The sequence below is a fragment of the Fragaria vesca genome, linkage group LG6 (assembly GCF_000184155.1).
Source record: "Fragaria vesca subsp. vesca linkage group LG6, FraVesHawaii_1.0, whole genome shotgun sequence".
NCBI lineage: Eukaryota > Viridiplantae > Streptophyta > Magnoliopsida > Rosales > Rosaceae > Fragaria > Fragaria vesca.
In genome coordinates this window covers 18,059,175-18,072,752 of record NC_020496.1, presented here as the reverse complement: position 1 = coordinate 18,072,752, position 13,578 = coordinate 18,059,175, and the positions used below count along the sequence as shown (strand labels likewise).

Here is a 13,578-nt window from a genome sequence, read left to right as displayed (position 1 = left end):
TTTGAGTTCATCAGCTTCAAACATGTTTTTAGAGAAGCGAACTTTGTGGCTAACGCCATTGCAAACTTTGGTCATCTGTTAGATATTTCGTGTGCTTGGGAGGAGTGTGTTCCTCCAGATGTCGTCTTAGCCTTAACCTTTGACTCTATAAACTCTAGGTGCACTAGAGACACCTCTATTTAGTGCTTATTTCTTTTTCTATCAAAAAATAAGAAAGAAAAAAAAAGTAAAAGTCCTCACACCTGAGTCTTCTGTCTCACTCCATGCTATAATTCCAAATACAGACGGGAAATATTGTGTGTGCGGTACCCGTAGAAATACGATCTACGGCATCATCCTCTACTGTTGATAAATTACTAGTGATCGATACAAGGCATAGATGGCCATGCATAACATTTGGCTTGCCTATCTATTTGAAAATCAGAAGTGATGAGAGCAATCAAGATCCTAGGCAACATTATTATGAGGTCATGAAACAAGTCATTTGACCTCCAGCAGCGTCAAACCCATACACATTGACGCAGGGAATTTGGAACCGGAATTTGAAACCTAGACGTAAAAGAAAATTTGTTGCTTTGATTGAAGAAACTGATGAGTTGCGAGGAGCATTCAATTCTGATCTTTGGGCTTCTAGACCTTGGAGTTATTGAACGATAAATATCTACCTTTAATTTCAAATGTAATTAATTAGACTTCTCGTTTTCTCTTCTTTATCTTATAAAATAAAACTTTTTTTCATTTGTAAGGAGACTTCAATCTTGTTTTTCATGAGAATTATAATCTAAGTTGGAGAAAAAGTTCCCTAAGTTGGAGAAAAAGTACCCAATTTCTATCAAACTCTTATCTCTAGGTGGATTCTTAAGAGTGGCGAGTTTTGCTCGTCTTCTTCATGTCCTATCAATTTATTTTCGCGCAGCAAATCCCAGTATCACACATCCTGGACAAAGACTGACAGTCTCCCGCCTAGTCGCTCACCAATTCCACACTCATAAGCGTATTGACTGGATTCTTTTTTAAATTTCTAGCTACAGAGAGCTACCCAACAGTTGCAAGAAGTACAAGCTCAATTGTTCACAAGCAACCTTGAATGACCACAACTTTAGTTCATTAATACCCATAAAATAGACGTCAAACATATGTCATCTTTGTATGTGCTTGATATAAAAACAGCCAACCTTCTTAAATCTGATATAAAGCAAGATCAAATTTTGACTGGGATTATTTCTTCTTATACATTTGTGGATTATTTTATCTACCTTACATTTACTATTAACATATTAATTCATATGTTTCAGCTAGAAGAGATAGAGGAAGAATCAGCGCCAGTCGTGAGATGGCTTGGTTCCACTAACAAATCAATTGAAGTGAACGAATGTGCAGAAAGTCCAACATCCATCTCCTCACCAGCGTTTTCAAGTAGACCCAAGTTCGGTATGACCTGTACATAATAAATACCAAGTTAAATCATATAGGATGGAAAAAGTAAATGTTATATATTGTATTGTTTGTTGATTAGTGTCCTAGCACTAATGCTAACATTTCTTAAAATAATTTTATATAATTTTTGGCCGTGGAATGACTAATATCTAACTCACATATGATACTAAATTCTGTAATCACCATTATTCTATTATATATAAAGTACGTGGAAATTCGTCAAAAAAAAAAAAAAAAAAACAGGATACAACACAAAGAATCTCATATATAAAATTAACAAGTTTAAAGTTAAATGTAATTAAGTGAACATTCATTCCCAACTTTACCTTCTTTGGCTCATCAAATGAGTTCTCATCCATCACATTTTTAGATGTGAGCACAGTCTTCGTTGATCCAGACATACTAACAGAATTTGGCTCCAACCCATCAACACGGATCCTCAAATTCACTATGTTGCTTCCAAAGTTCACAATCTGAGAAATAAATCACAAGAGTTATAAATGTCATGGAACACAAAATACACCATATCAAACTAATATAGGGATTCAAACACCTAACAGTAATCATATACACCAATAACAAAGACCAATCAATGGCTTTCGTAGAGATGATTTGTATACTACTTCAGTCAAAATGTAATATGAACACGAAACTCTTACTATTGGATTTGAAAGACACGTAAATTACACTGCGTTCTTCCCATTGAATTTGAAAGTAGAAAATATTTGGTGCAATATAAGAGCACAAGGTTCTTACAATTGAAGAACATAGTAACAGCAGGTAGATAGTAACCAATGCAGAAATTTGACCGTCCACAAGAGTACATTTTCATCAATAGTCAAAAAGATTAAGGAACCGAACAGAGATGGAAAACAGAATAAATCTGGCATCAAGTTTTAAATCTGACTAAAACATTGATTTTCTATTAGGACTCCCGATTCGGTCATACGAAAGCAGTAAAATACTTCAGTGAAGTTTTATACTGATACAATAAATCTACAATGTAAATGTCGCTTCCATATAATTTGGGAAAACTCTATGCATAGATGCACACAATTGCAGATTCCATATCAAGGTAGCAAGAACCAGATAATCTTGAAGACTGAAAATTTGGGAATGAAGATCTGACTCAGCAGTCAACACAAACAATAAAATCTGGGAATGAAGATTTGACTCAGCAGTCAACCCAAACAATAAAAAGACCATAAATACAGATCCTAATGCAGAGATTGAGATCTGAACTAAAAGAGCTAAGCAATGCATGCAGGTGGCAAAGCAGTCCCACTAGCATTACCCAGGTCCAACTGTTTCTCAACCCAGAACCGGCCAAAGAGAAGCCCAGCTGGATGAAGATTGGCATCTGATCAGCAAACAGTTGCACCGGAGTAATTACCTGGCCCTCCAACTCAGCTGGACAGACCTGTCAGCAACCCTGATTGACCAACATCCCCTAGCTCACATATCCAAGCCAAAGACACAAGCGCGGCTGAGATACAACTCCCAGGCCCTCAACTACAGAGCCTTCACCTTCCTCATTGGATCCACCCCACGGCTAACCATACAAAACCTGAATCCATCCTGATAATCCAAAAACAACACTTGCAAAGACGAAGCCACCAAACCATTCACCGCTAACCTTCAAAACTCAAATTACAGCTACTCCCCTCAAGAACAAGGATTTGTTGCTCTCAACACTAGGAAACTTTTTCCATGACAGCATTCACCCAGCTCCCAACGATAGGAAACTGTTTCCGCTAGAATATTCACAAGGAGCCAACTTCTTCTCTCAGACCCTAAAGTTCTCTTATAACTTTTTTCTCTTTGATGATATAAACAGATAAAGCGAGAACACTTGATCCAAGGCTCTACTGTTCTCAATAATAAGCAAGACTTTGAAAATTAGATCAAACCGATTGAGAATCTCATCATCCTTAAACATATAAGGAAACTCTAAAGTGGGAAGAGAGAAAAGTATTACAGAAAATACAAGCACAACAAGTGCAAACCATTGCCTTAGACGAGACAAAATAAAAAAATTCAACGTTGGAAGAGAATATGAGGAATACAGTTTGAAGGAAAATGGAGTGTGTTTGTGCGTGGGTGGAAAAGGACAAATGGTGTACAGCTTGTAACAATAGTGGACTATCCGACTATGTGGAGGCCATAAAAACATTACAAAAAATATAGCTAAAAAATATACTAGGAAAAAAAAAATTAGTTGGAACGCAAACCAATTTGAATTCAGCAACATGAAGCATAGAACTCACTCGGATCACAATATCAGCATAACCAACATACCTTAATTCTTAGGTATGTTTTCTGATCTTCAGAACTTTTCCACAAGATTGCAGATGCAAGAAGAGAAGTAGAAGATTCTGTTTGGAGTGTTGCATTGAAAATAGTTGCTCCACTTGATTCACTAAAAAAACATTGCACCCAGTAGCTAGGAGTTCCATACAGCTGTGAGGAGTTAAACACGATTGCATCTGGGCTCCACCTTCATGACAAAAGTTTTAAATTTTAATTCACTAAACAAAAATATGATCCTCTTACAAAAATTAAAAGAAATTAAAGATTATTCGGGAGATAAATAATAAGATAATTAAGTTACCGCTTGTTATTGGCATTCACAAAGAGTGGCGCATAACTTGCCATCTCAACAACATCGCTGCAATTAATAGAGGGGGAGGAACACAGTGGAAGTACTCAGTAGCTGCCCATCTTTACAATTAAAAATAGTTATACATGGGATTAGGTTTATAGATGCTCAGCCCAGAAACACAATATGCTGTACAAATATATGACAATAGCGGCAATAATTTCTGCCATAGTAATCCTTGATCAATATAATTTTGTTAGAGCGAAATACTAGGGTAACGATAAGATTATTTTATTTTATAGTAGAAATACTATTTCTGTCAGAATTTTGACATTAAAGAAATATAAGAAATATGTATCTGTGAAGAAGTTGGAACATGTATTGTGTAGAACAGTGAAGAAGTTTACAAACTTGGTGTAGACTTTACTTGATGGAACAAAAAAACAGATTGGAAAAAAGAACAAGGACAGGAGAAGAAATACCCTCGAGTAAATTTCACATGCATGACACGAAACCAGACGGAGTTAACGATTTATTCAAGATTGGCAGGAAAGAAAAATAAAAGATAAAAAATAAAATGCTGTGGTATCTCTGTTATGTGAAAGCCGTGGACCAGTCTACCCTTCACATTTCCGATGAATGTGTGTATAATGTTTTATGAGCTTTCCAAGGGATTTGTTGCATGCCGCCGGAAAACATATGCATTTTTTTGCAAAAGAAAATTTTTATATTTGAAATGATACAAGAGAGTATATCGATCTTCAATTTTGCATGCTCTTTTATGAGAGACATGGTCCGGAGCCATGCAATGGACCTTGTCATGTCGAAATTGCCAATAACTATAACTGTCCTGCTGGAACTTTTGAGAAGGATTTATTGCTTATATATAATATCATCAAATCAATAAGTCATATAGTTGTAAAGCTACAAAACCTGTTTTTCTCAAGCCCGATCAGAAATCCGGCTTCTGCCAATGCTGCAAGAAGACTTCCTCCTCCAGCATCTTTTCCAGTCACAGCATACTCGCTCACAAAAGCCTGGAATGTGTTGAACACTCAGAGAAGTAATAGTTACCAATCCAGGAATCAGCGAATCATAACAAAGCTCATCACTATACCTTTGGACCCTTACGTGGTGTACGATCAAACTGATGAGCCATCGAAAACATGTTGCTCGCAGAAGTATAAACCTAAACAAAAACCAGAGGGTAAGAACCGTAATGGAAACCTTTTCTAAGACGATGACGCCACAGATTGTACTGTAACAGAAATCCATTATAAACTGGATCTTATACAAGTTCTGGTACGAAGAACATTACGTGAAAATCATATAAATCTGCAGGATGATCCAAAGGATGAGAAGAGCCATCACAGTTAGAAATGATTTGGATGTCCGGATAGGCACGCTTTATAGCGCTATAGAATTTGAGGTAATTTCCTGGTCAACAGAAAATGAAAAATCAAGTCATGTCAATATACGAATTCCCACAACTAGTACACATTCTAATCTAAGCCTTGCATGGAACCTAATGTCTCTCCAACTATTGCCAACAATTTCTGGTAGTGCACTGTTCTTTAACACTATATCAGAAACAATATAATTCATCCATAGGTTCTGCTCAATTTCACTACGCCTCCTAGATGGCTAGATTAATATAATTGATCCACTTGATTTTCTCAGTCAAACCACATGCTCAGCTTCACATTTAAACAATATTTCAGAAAGTGGTCCAAAAGATAGTTAATTTGCTTTATCTCTGTCTCCATGCAGATTGAAAAGGCATTCAGACAAAGTTGCTGGATATCCTTAGGAGCTTCAACACAAGGTTGCTTACCAACATTTGTCCCTGCTCAGTAGTTCTTAAGTCTTGTAATACAACCCACATACCCCCTACACCCACACACACACAGAGTTTATTACAAAATGCACACCAAGTAAAATTTTTCCCTTTCATTTTTACTCTTTGGCAAATAAATGGATGGGGAAAAAAAAAGCGCCACTGGGGAAAAAAAATGAATTACTAAGATGGGGTTGCTGCCAAGTGCATAGATCGGGGATGGGTCTTCCTGGGTTGCTGCCTATCTCGATTGAAGCCCTCTCTCATATTTAGGGCTAGGCTCGCTCCAGGCCGGTCCCAAAAGATGTGGAAACCAAGACGGAACCGAAAAAGTTTGGATTCAGTTCAGGTTTGTCAATTTCTAGTTTCAAAACCAAGAAAAACATGAACCGATTGTCAGTTCCAGTCTCTCCCATATTAATTCCCATTAATCATTGCAAGAATCTTTAAAAATGATGGATCTTTTGAAATCTGATTTGTGTTTGGAATTCAATACATGGGTCTCAAAATTAGATCTGACTTTGATAATCTGATCACTGGCTGCCCCCATCGTTGAAACGTATTGATTTTCCCAACAATCCAGGTCACATTCCGGTCCAGAATTATAAGAGAAAATAACATTTTTATGCATGTGATGAAAAGGAGGAAGGAGAAAAAAAATTTAAAAAATAAGACAATTGCAGCAACAAACAAATTGCTTCTGACTCTACACCATGCTCACTGAATGTTCATAAAACAAATTTAGTATAGGATTACTTTGAAATTAATGACGCACATGTTCCCAGGAACTGAAAAAATCGTTCGGTGCACAAAGAATCAGTAATCCCTTTGTTTTATGGAGAAAGGGTTGCAGATCGAGCATGAAGTAGTCTGCAAAACTCAGATCATTATCTGACTATAGTATTCTCCAAATTTGGAAGCTTATCACTATCTAGAAAGCCAACCATATATTTAAGAACATTCATACCAGCAAGTAGCATTTATGTGATGCATGTGAAATCAATCTGTGCTTGCATATGCCAAAGAATCATTTTGTTCTATCTATATAAACATTAATTTAAATGAAATTATGACATACAAAATATCCAAACCTCGGTAATTCTTTTTTCCACAATCCTCATTCCCAACAGCAACATATCTTAGATCGAAGGGTTCTGGGTGTCCCATTGCGGCACGGATAGAACCCCATGTAGAATCAGGACTGCCCGTAGCAAACTCAATACCATCAAGAGCTTCCTGTAAAACAGAATATGTCATTGGAATTTGAAACTGAAAGTAACTATAGAAAGATGTCAATAATACAAGTACCACTAGCACTATGTAAAAACAAATATAACCAGCACAGACCACAAAACAAAAACGACATAAACAACTTTGATCTACTAAATCATATCTTGTAAAATCTGATGTTTCTTCAACCAATGCACATAATCAGCTGTACTACTCATGATTTATGTGAATATAATACAGTGTCAATCAACCAGCACTATATCGCAGATTAGCTAATAAGAAATGCTCAGAGTTCAAGCTTACCTGTACAAAGGGTAAGATATTGGAAGTATCAACTTGATCATTGTGGCTGATTCCTATAGTTATATGGTAATATAATTATGATAAAGCCACGAACCAACATCATAAAAAAAGAAAGGAAAACATTAAACAAATGTGAAGTACCATTGTTGAACACCCATATTGGCTGTGTACCAAGGTCCTCTGCTAGCTAGAAAAAAAATAGTTTGTATTATTTATATAGCCCCATGTGATGCACGTGGAAGTCTATTTCTCATCATCTTCTTTCAATTTGTTACGTTTCTGATAGGACAATCCTTTTAAGTGATTATTTTTAATATGAAGGGTAATGTAGGCAATCCACAATTTGGTGAAGCATTTTTGGCTTGGCCTTACAGTAGTAGAGAGATAGTTCAGCCACTATTTTATTTAACAATCAAGCATCCCTGAGCATTTAGCAAGATTCATACTTGAAGAAACTCAAAGTAACCAAGTCCATCATCAGTCCAGTACATCCAAACATCACCAAAGTGCCCAGGTCTCTCTTCCCATTGTCCAATTGTTTCTTTCCAACGGAATGCATTTCTTAACCATTCACCTTCAACAAAACAGCCACCTAAAGAAACATAAATAAAGAGCACATCAATTCTTTGGAACAATGACACTGAAACTTATATATCAGCAACTTCCAGCACTGCAGAAAAGCAAAATCAGACTGTTTTCTTTCCCATAAGGACAGAAATCCTAAACGAATAAAAACAACAATCGCGATATCTTCTTCGTGAATCAATTAATTAATTATCTATTGTTCTGAAATTTAGATAGAAGCTGCTATCAATTTCTTTGTTCGGTTCAATTTTTTTTCTTTAGTGCAGAAATCTGGGTAAGGGTAGGTCTAGACTTAGATCTCAAGAAAATATTGGTCTATAGTCCATCTTGAAAGAGAACTTAGGGGAATCAATCTTCATTTAAGATGAATTCAGAAACTAAGTCACTTTTAATTAGCTATGTAGTTTCTAAGAATGAAACATAGAATGTATTTAGAAACATAAATATAGTCATTCTATCCCTTCCCAGTTAAATGCACACTCACCGGATATCTAACTTCTCCACTATCAAACAACCAGAAAATTGATTTAAGGAATGAAAGAACAACCAGGAGGAGCTTTGAAGTTCCTAGGATGTACATTAAAAGTTTGTCGGAGGTGGAGGTGGATACATCTCTTAGATATTTGTTAACTCTGTAAGTTTTTGTGAATTTTGGGTATTCTTTCATAAAAGTTTTGTTCAACTCGACCCCTCACCTCCATGTGCCAGTGAAATTCAAACCCATGACCTCCAAAGTGTTGGTTTTTAAAATAGCCAACAGGTTTCAGTTCACCAACAGGTCCAGACGGTATTGGCCTTGGAAGGTTTTGTAGTTGGGTTATCAATTTAATTGAACCATAAAGTTTACCCAAACAGAAATTATGAAATATATAGTTGATGATAGAAAGGGATAATTAGATATGATCTCATTTTAGATTAGTTCCTGGATCTTGACTCATGTCCAACTTACTCACGAGAGTTTACCTGGAAATCTAAGAAATTGGGGTTTCATATCTGCCAACATGTCGACAAGGTCCTTCCTAAATCCATGTCCCTGGGCCAAATAAAAATATACATTATGGATGCAATGCATGTGATATTAAGTAGGCTCCCAAGTCCTAGTAAAATTAGACCAAAATTAAATAATAATAATAATAATAATAATAATAATAATAATAATAATAACAATAATAATAATATTACAAATAAGTCATATCATATTACAGTTTGAAAGTTGGGAACTCAATAATGGTAGATCTAACCATGAGATTCAACTTCTGACTTTATCAGAACATGGCCACCATTTCACTTTACTACCAGATGCTAAATTCCTATGAGTTAATAATTATATGAAAACCCACAGAAGAAGCTTAAGTTATGATGAACATGAATGAATTTGTAGAGGAAAATAGAACCTTGTACGTGTCCAAAGGCATGGCTGACACTTGATCAAACCATATCAACCCTTTTCTGGTGGTTGTCAATTGCAATCTTGAACTAGGATTTGTTCCTTTGGCTACCAACAGAACATTGAATTTGGTCCAGTTTGAAACTTCTGAAACAGAGGCCCTGAAAAGGTAATGGAAATTTAATCTATGATGGCTAATGCAGAAAACAATTGGTATAGCAATAAAGTCCTGATCACAAAGTCTGCATAAAGTTTATGCTCACATAATATTTTCAGCAGCAAGAGTCTGCAATCCGTTGGAGCTCGTCAAAGATACAGATACATTGATTGCTCCAGATGAACGTACATAAAGAGTTACACTGTAGGTCTTCCCTTTTTCGACATTCTGAAAATGAAAAAGAATAAGAATAGGAGCATGGCAGCGAGTCAGAAAAATGTCAAAAATAGACATAAAATATAGGCTCCAGTAAGGTTAACCATATGGAGACGAACTGTTTATTTATATATAATAATATAAACACTTGTAAATTGTACAAGGATTTCACCAAGGCCAGTAATGGGATTGTAACTTAAACTAGTAAACTGAGAACTCGAAAATACATGAGTTAACGTAGCAATATGTGGAACAGAACAAATAGAGATTAGTTAAACAGTCTTTACCATGCCCCAGAACCCAGGGTTGTAAATTCCAACACCCCCAGCAGGACAGATATTGGCACCTTGGCTGTCACATAGCACCTCCATTCGAAGCGCAACTTTATTGCGCTCGAAGCATGATGACCGGTCTGTCGATACCAGCAAAGATGACTCACTCCCAATTATTGACCAGGGATCAATGTTGGAAGGAGTGTTAGGGCCTCCAGCTTCGAAACCTGAGGGAAAAATTATTATAGAGCCCATTGCTAAAACATACCAAATCAAATAACACATGGTAGTGATATTTAGCTAAACCATAGAATCCAGAGTGATTAATAATAATTTTAACAGAAAGGTTTTGCATCCAGAGTGATCCCTAAGCAAATTATGTGGATTCGGAGCACAGTCATCTCTAAGTTGAACCGGAAGATAGAGAAGGACCTCTGTTGTTAACAAGCTCAGCCCACAAGCCACCGGCGCCAGCATGGTTAATCTCCTGCATTTGACTAAGGGAGTGAGGAAGGACATACCCAGACACAGAATAAGCAGAAACCTCAAGCAAAGCAGACGAACCTCGAAAAAAAGTCCAAAGAGTGTTGGAGAAATGGGTCGCCCGGATGCCTGAGAAGCATCAACAATCAGCTGTGCTGTTTGGGCTTCAACAGCGAAACATGGCAACACCAAGCAGCAGCAGCAGCAGAGCAACACATCGAGAACGCCCATGCCTCGATCAATCGATAATTGCAAGAGATGGACTCAAGAGGGTGGAATCGGTCTGTGTGTATATATTATATAATATTATATTATATTATATATATACAGTGGACTGGGTTTGCCTTGCTTTCACGTAGAGTGGATATATGGATTACAAGCAAAGGAAAGCAAAGCAAAGATTTCGGGTTTCACTTCCAACTGATCCATCACTCTTATTGCGTGACTGCGTCTTGCTGCCGTCCGCACGCCACACCGCCACATCTCTCTACATACATCATCCACACTCCCACTCAAACTCCCCCCGCTCTAGGATCAACGAAAGCCATGTTGGCAAACTTGATTGGATACAGGGGCATTACACATCCGCCAAACAGTTTGCTTCTCGGAAAAAAAAAAAAAAAAAAAGGAAAAATTGTTTAACCAGTATCTCACCTTTTAAACAAACAAAACTTTGGTATCTCATATTTAGAAAACTTCAAAACAATATCTCACGTTCTTATCTCGACTGAAGTTGGTATCTAGAACCGTTAGCTCTATTAAAAAGACTGATGACAACCATTTGTATTCATAAAATGACCTATTTACCCTTAAGTTTTTATTTTTGTTATTTATTTTATATAATAAAAAGAGAAATTTGTCATAACGATATCTCATCTTTTCTTGCTTATAAACTTTGGTACTTCAAGTTTTAAAACATCAAAATGGTACCTCAAGTTTTTACCCAGACCCAATTTTAGTACTTTTACTCGTAACCTCCGATAGAGGTAACTGTCAGCTGGCCATTTTTCATGGGTATTTTTCGTCTCTTCATATTTCAATTTATTATTTTTTCTCTAAATATATATTTCATCTTTGTAATAATAAAAATAAATAAAAAATTTTTTGTAGAGGGAAAATTGTTATCTTCTTCTTTCCTCTATCTTTAGGAAATTAGGAGCTTCACAGTCTTCACGAAAAGAGCTGGATTGAATAGAATTGAAAAAGTGATATTGTTTTTCTAAACTACAGCTGAAGAGAAAGATGTTTGAATCTTTTATTAAGTGAGTTGTACAAAATATTTACTATTGAATGCTTATGATGTTATGACAAGCAACATACGAAATGAAAAAAATAAAAACTCATGAATCTTTATTTTTGTTTATGGATTTCATCAATTGCAAACTCATAAAAACAATAACTCATGAATCTTTGTTTTTGTTTCTAAAGTAAAAAAATTAATGAAGACATGAAAAGACGAAAATAGCCTTTAAAACTTGCCACCTAGCAACCACTGTAGCGCAGCTAACGGTTAAAAGTACTAAAATTAGGTCGGAGTGAAAACTTGAGGTACTGTTTTGATGTTATCAAAACTTGAAGTACCAAAGTTTATAAGGAAGAAAAGATGAGGTATCGTTACGACGAATTTCTCTTTTTATTATATAAAAAGAATAACAAAACAAAAACTCAAGGGTATATTGGTCATTTCATGAATAAAAATGGCTGTCATTAGTTTTTTTTAACGGAGCTAATGGTTCTAGATACCAAACTTTAGTCGAGGTAAGAACGTGAGATACTGTTTTGAAGTTTTCTGAAAGTGAGATACCAAAGCTTTGCTTCTTCAAAAGGTGAGACACTGTTTGAACCATTTTTCCAAAAAAAAACTATCTTGAAAATTAAAATCTTTGAATTTGAGAATGTTTCTTAGAGCATCTCTAACAGCTTCCCCATTTTCTTGAAATTCTTAATTTTAGGGAATATAGAGCTATTTTTAGGTCCAACAACTTCCCCATCCCATTCCCCAAAATAGGAATGAAGAAGAAAAGGAAGCCTTCATTCCCCAAATTTACAGCAAAGTCTTCCTTCCCCAAAATTAAATTCTTCACGTGCTCCAACTAATTTAAGGCAACAATAAAATATTTTATTGGGTAGTTTATTGTTACAATGATTAATGATAATATATTATATTTTATTATTGTATTAAATGCTGAAATCTCCAAAATGGAGAAGGTGCTGGATTTTGATCATAATTTTTTTTGAGATTTTAGCTTTTGCTTCCCCATTTTAAAGAAATTTTGAGGAAGCTGTTGGAGATGCTCTTACTCCACCAAGTCACTATGTCAATTTTGTCTTCAGGGTGACGGGCAGTGCCTCACAACCACATTTTAAACAAAAAATTGAATTTCTGGTTCACATACACTAAATTCTTTCCAAACACTACTCGCATTTCAAAATCAATGTCGGCCAATGAGTCATTCACTTGTTAGAATTCTTGAACTACGAGTAGTTTTATCCCTCTCCAACATAGGCAACTCGTTTAAATATCCAGGTGCAGCCGTAAAAACAAACAAATATATCTCTCATCCACATTTTAGTTTCTTCCAATGTTCTAAAAGGCTCTGCCTAGGCTCTAGGGTTCAACAAGCCGTCTCGCTTTTCATCTAGGGCTTTCTGTTAGGCTGTGAGAAATTAGGCGGCCGCCTAGACGCCTAAGATGCTAAGCTCTTCGCCTGATTAGTTTTTTCTTTTGATTGTGGGGTTGCCTTTTGTGGAGAGCATGAGAGTATAACAGTTATTGGTGTGTTTAGAATTACAAGTATATATGTTTATTGTTGATGTTGCTTATTTTATAGAAAGTTAGCTAAATTTTAGATATAATATATTCTATAAATGTTTTTCACAAGATTTATGCTGAGTAACAAAGAGATGACATGTCAACATCTTAATTAACAAGTCCCTTAATACTGGCATGGCTCCTCTCCTCTCTTCTCTCTTCTTAACCCTAGTCGCCCTCGACTTCTTTGTTGACGACGGCGGAGGGTTTTGGGATGGTAGTGGTGGTGGGCCCGGTGTGGTCCGTTATGGTTGGCCTTC

At 36.1% G+C, this 13,578-nt stretch overlaps 1 protein-coding gene across 1 annotated transcript; it reads right to left on the bottom strand.

The window, feature by feature from the left end:
• Positions 1-1,069: 1,069 nt before the first annotated feature.
• LOC101304981 (alpha-L-arabinofuranosidase 1-like) lies at positions 1,070-10,984 on the bottom strand. The gene is made up of 17 exons (XM_004303281.1): positions 10,588-10,984; positions 10,456-10,510; positions 10,039-10,250; positions 9,642-9,763; positions 9,386-9,539; positions 8,955-9,024; positions 7,853-7,998; positions 7,548-7,593; positions 7,407-7,459; positions 6,965-7,109; positions 5,355-5,473; positions 5,154-5,225; positions 4,970-5,073; positions 4,049-4,105; positions 3,736-3,934; positions 1,764-1,910; positions 1,070-1,438 (listed from the first exon to the last, which is right to left on the bottom strand). Exons 1-17 carry the CDS (start codon positions 10,735-10,737, stop codon positions 1,292-1,294), a joined length of 1,998 nt encoding a protein of 665 aa, XP_004303329.1. The 5' UTR covers positions 10,738-10,984; the 3' UTR covers positions 1,070-1,291.
• Positions 10,985-13,578: the final 2,594 nt, after the last annotated feature.

Coding starts and splice junctions, on each gene's coding strand:
- LOC101304981 (XM_004303281.1), bottom strand. CDS start 10,737: ATGGGCGTTCTCGATGTGTTGCTCTGCTGCTGCTGCTGCTTGGTGTTG. Junction 9,025..9,385: donor TGCCTTTGGACACGTACAAG/GTTCTATTTTCC, acceptor TATTTGGCCCAG/GGACATGGATTTAGGAAGGA. Junction 5,226..5,354: donor CAGATTTATATGATTTTCAC/GTAATGTTCTTC, acceptor GTTTTTGTTTAG/GTTTATACTTCTGCGAGCAA.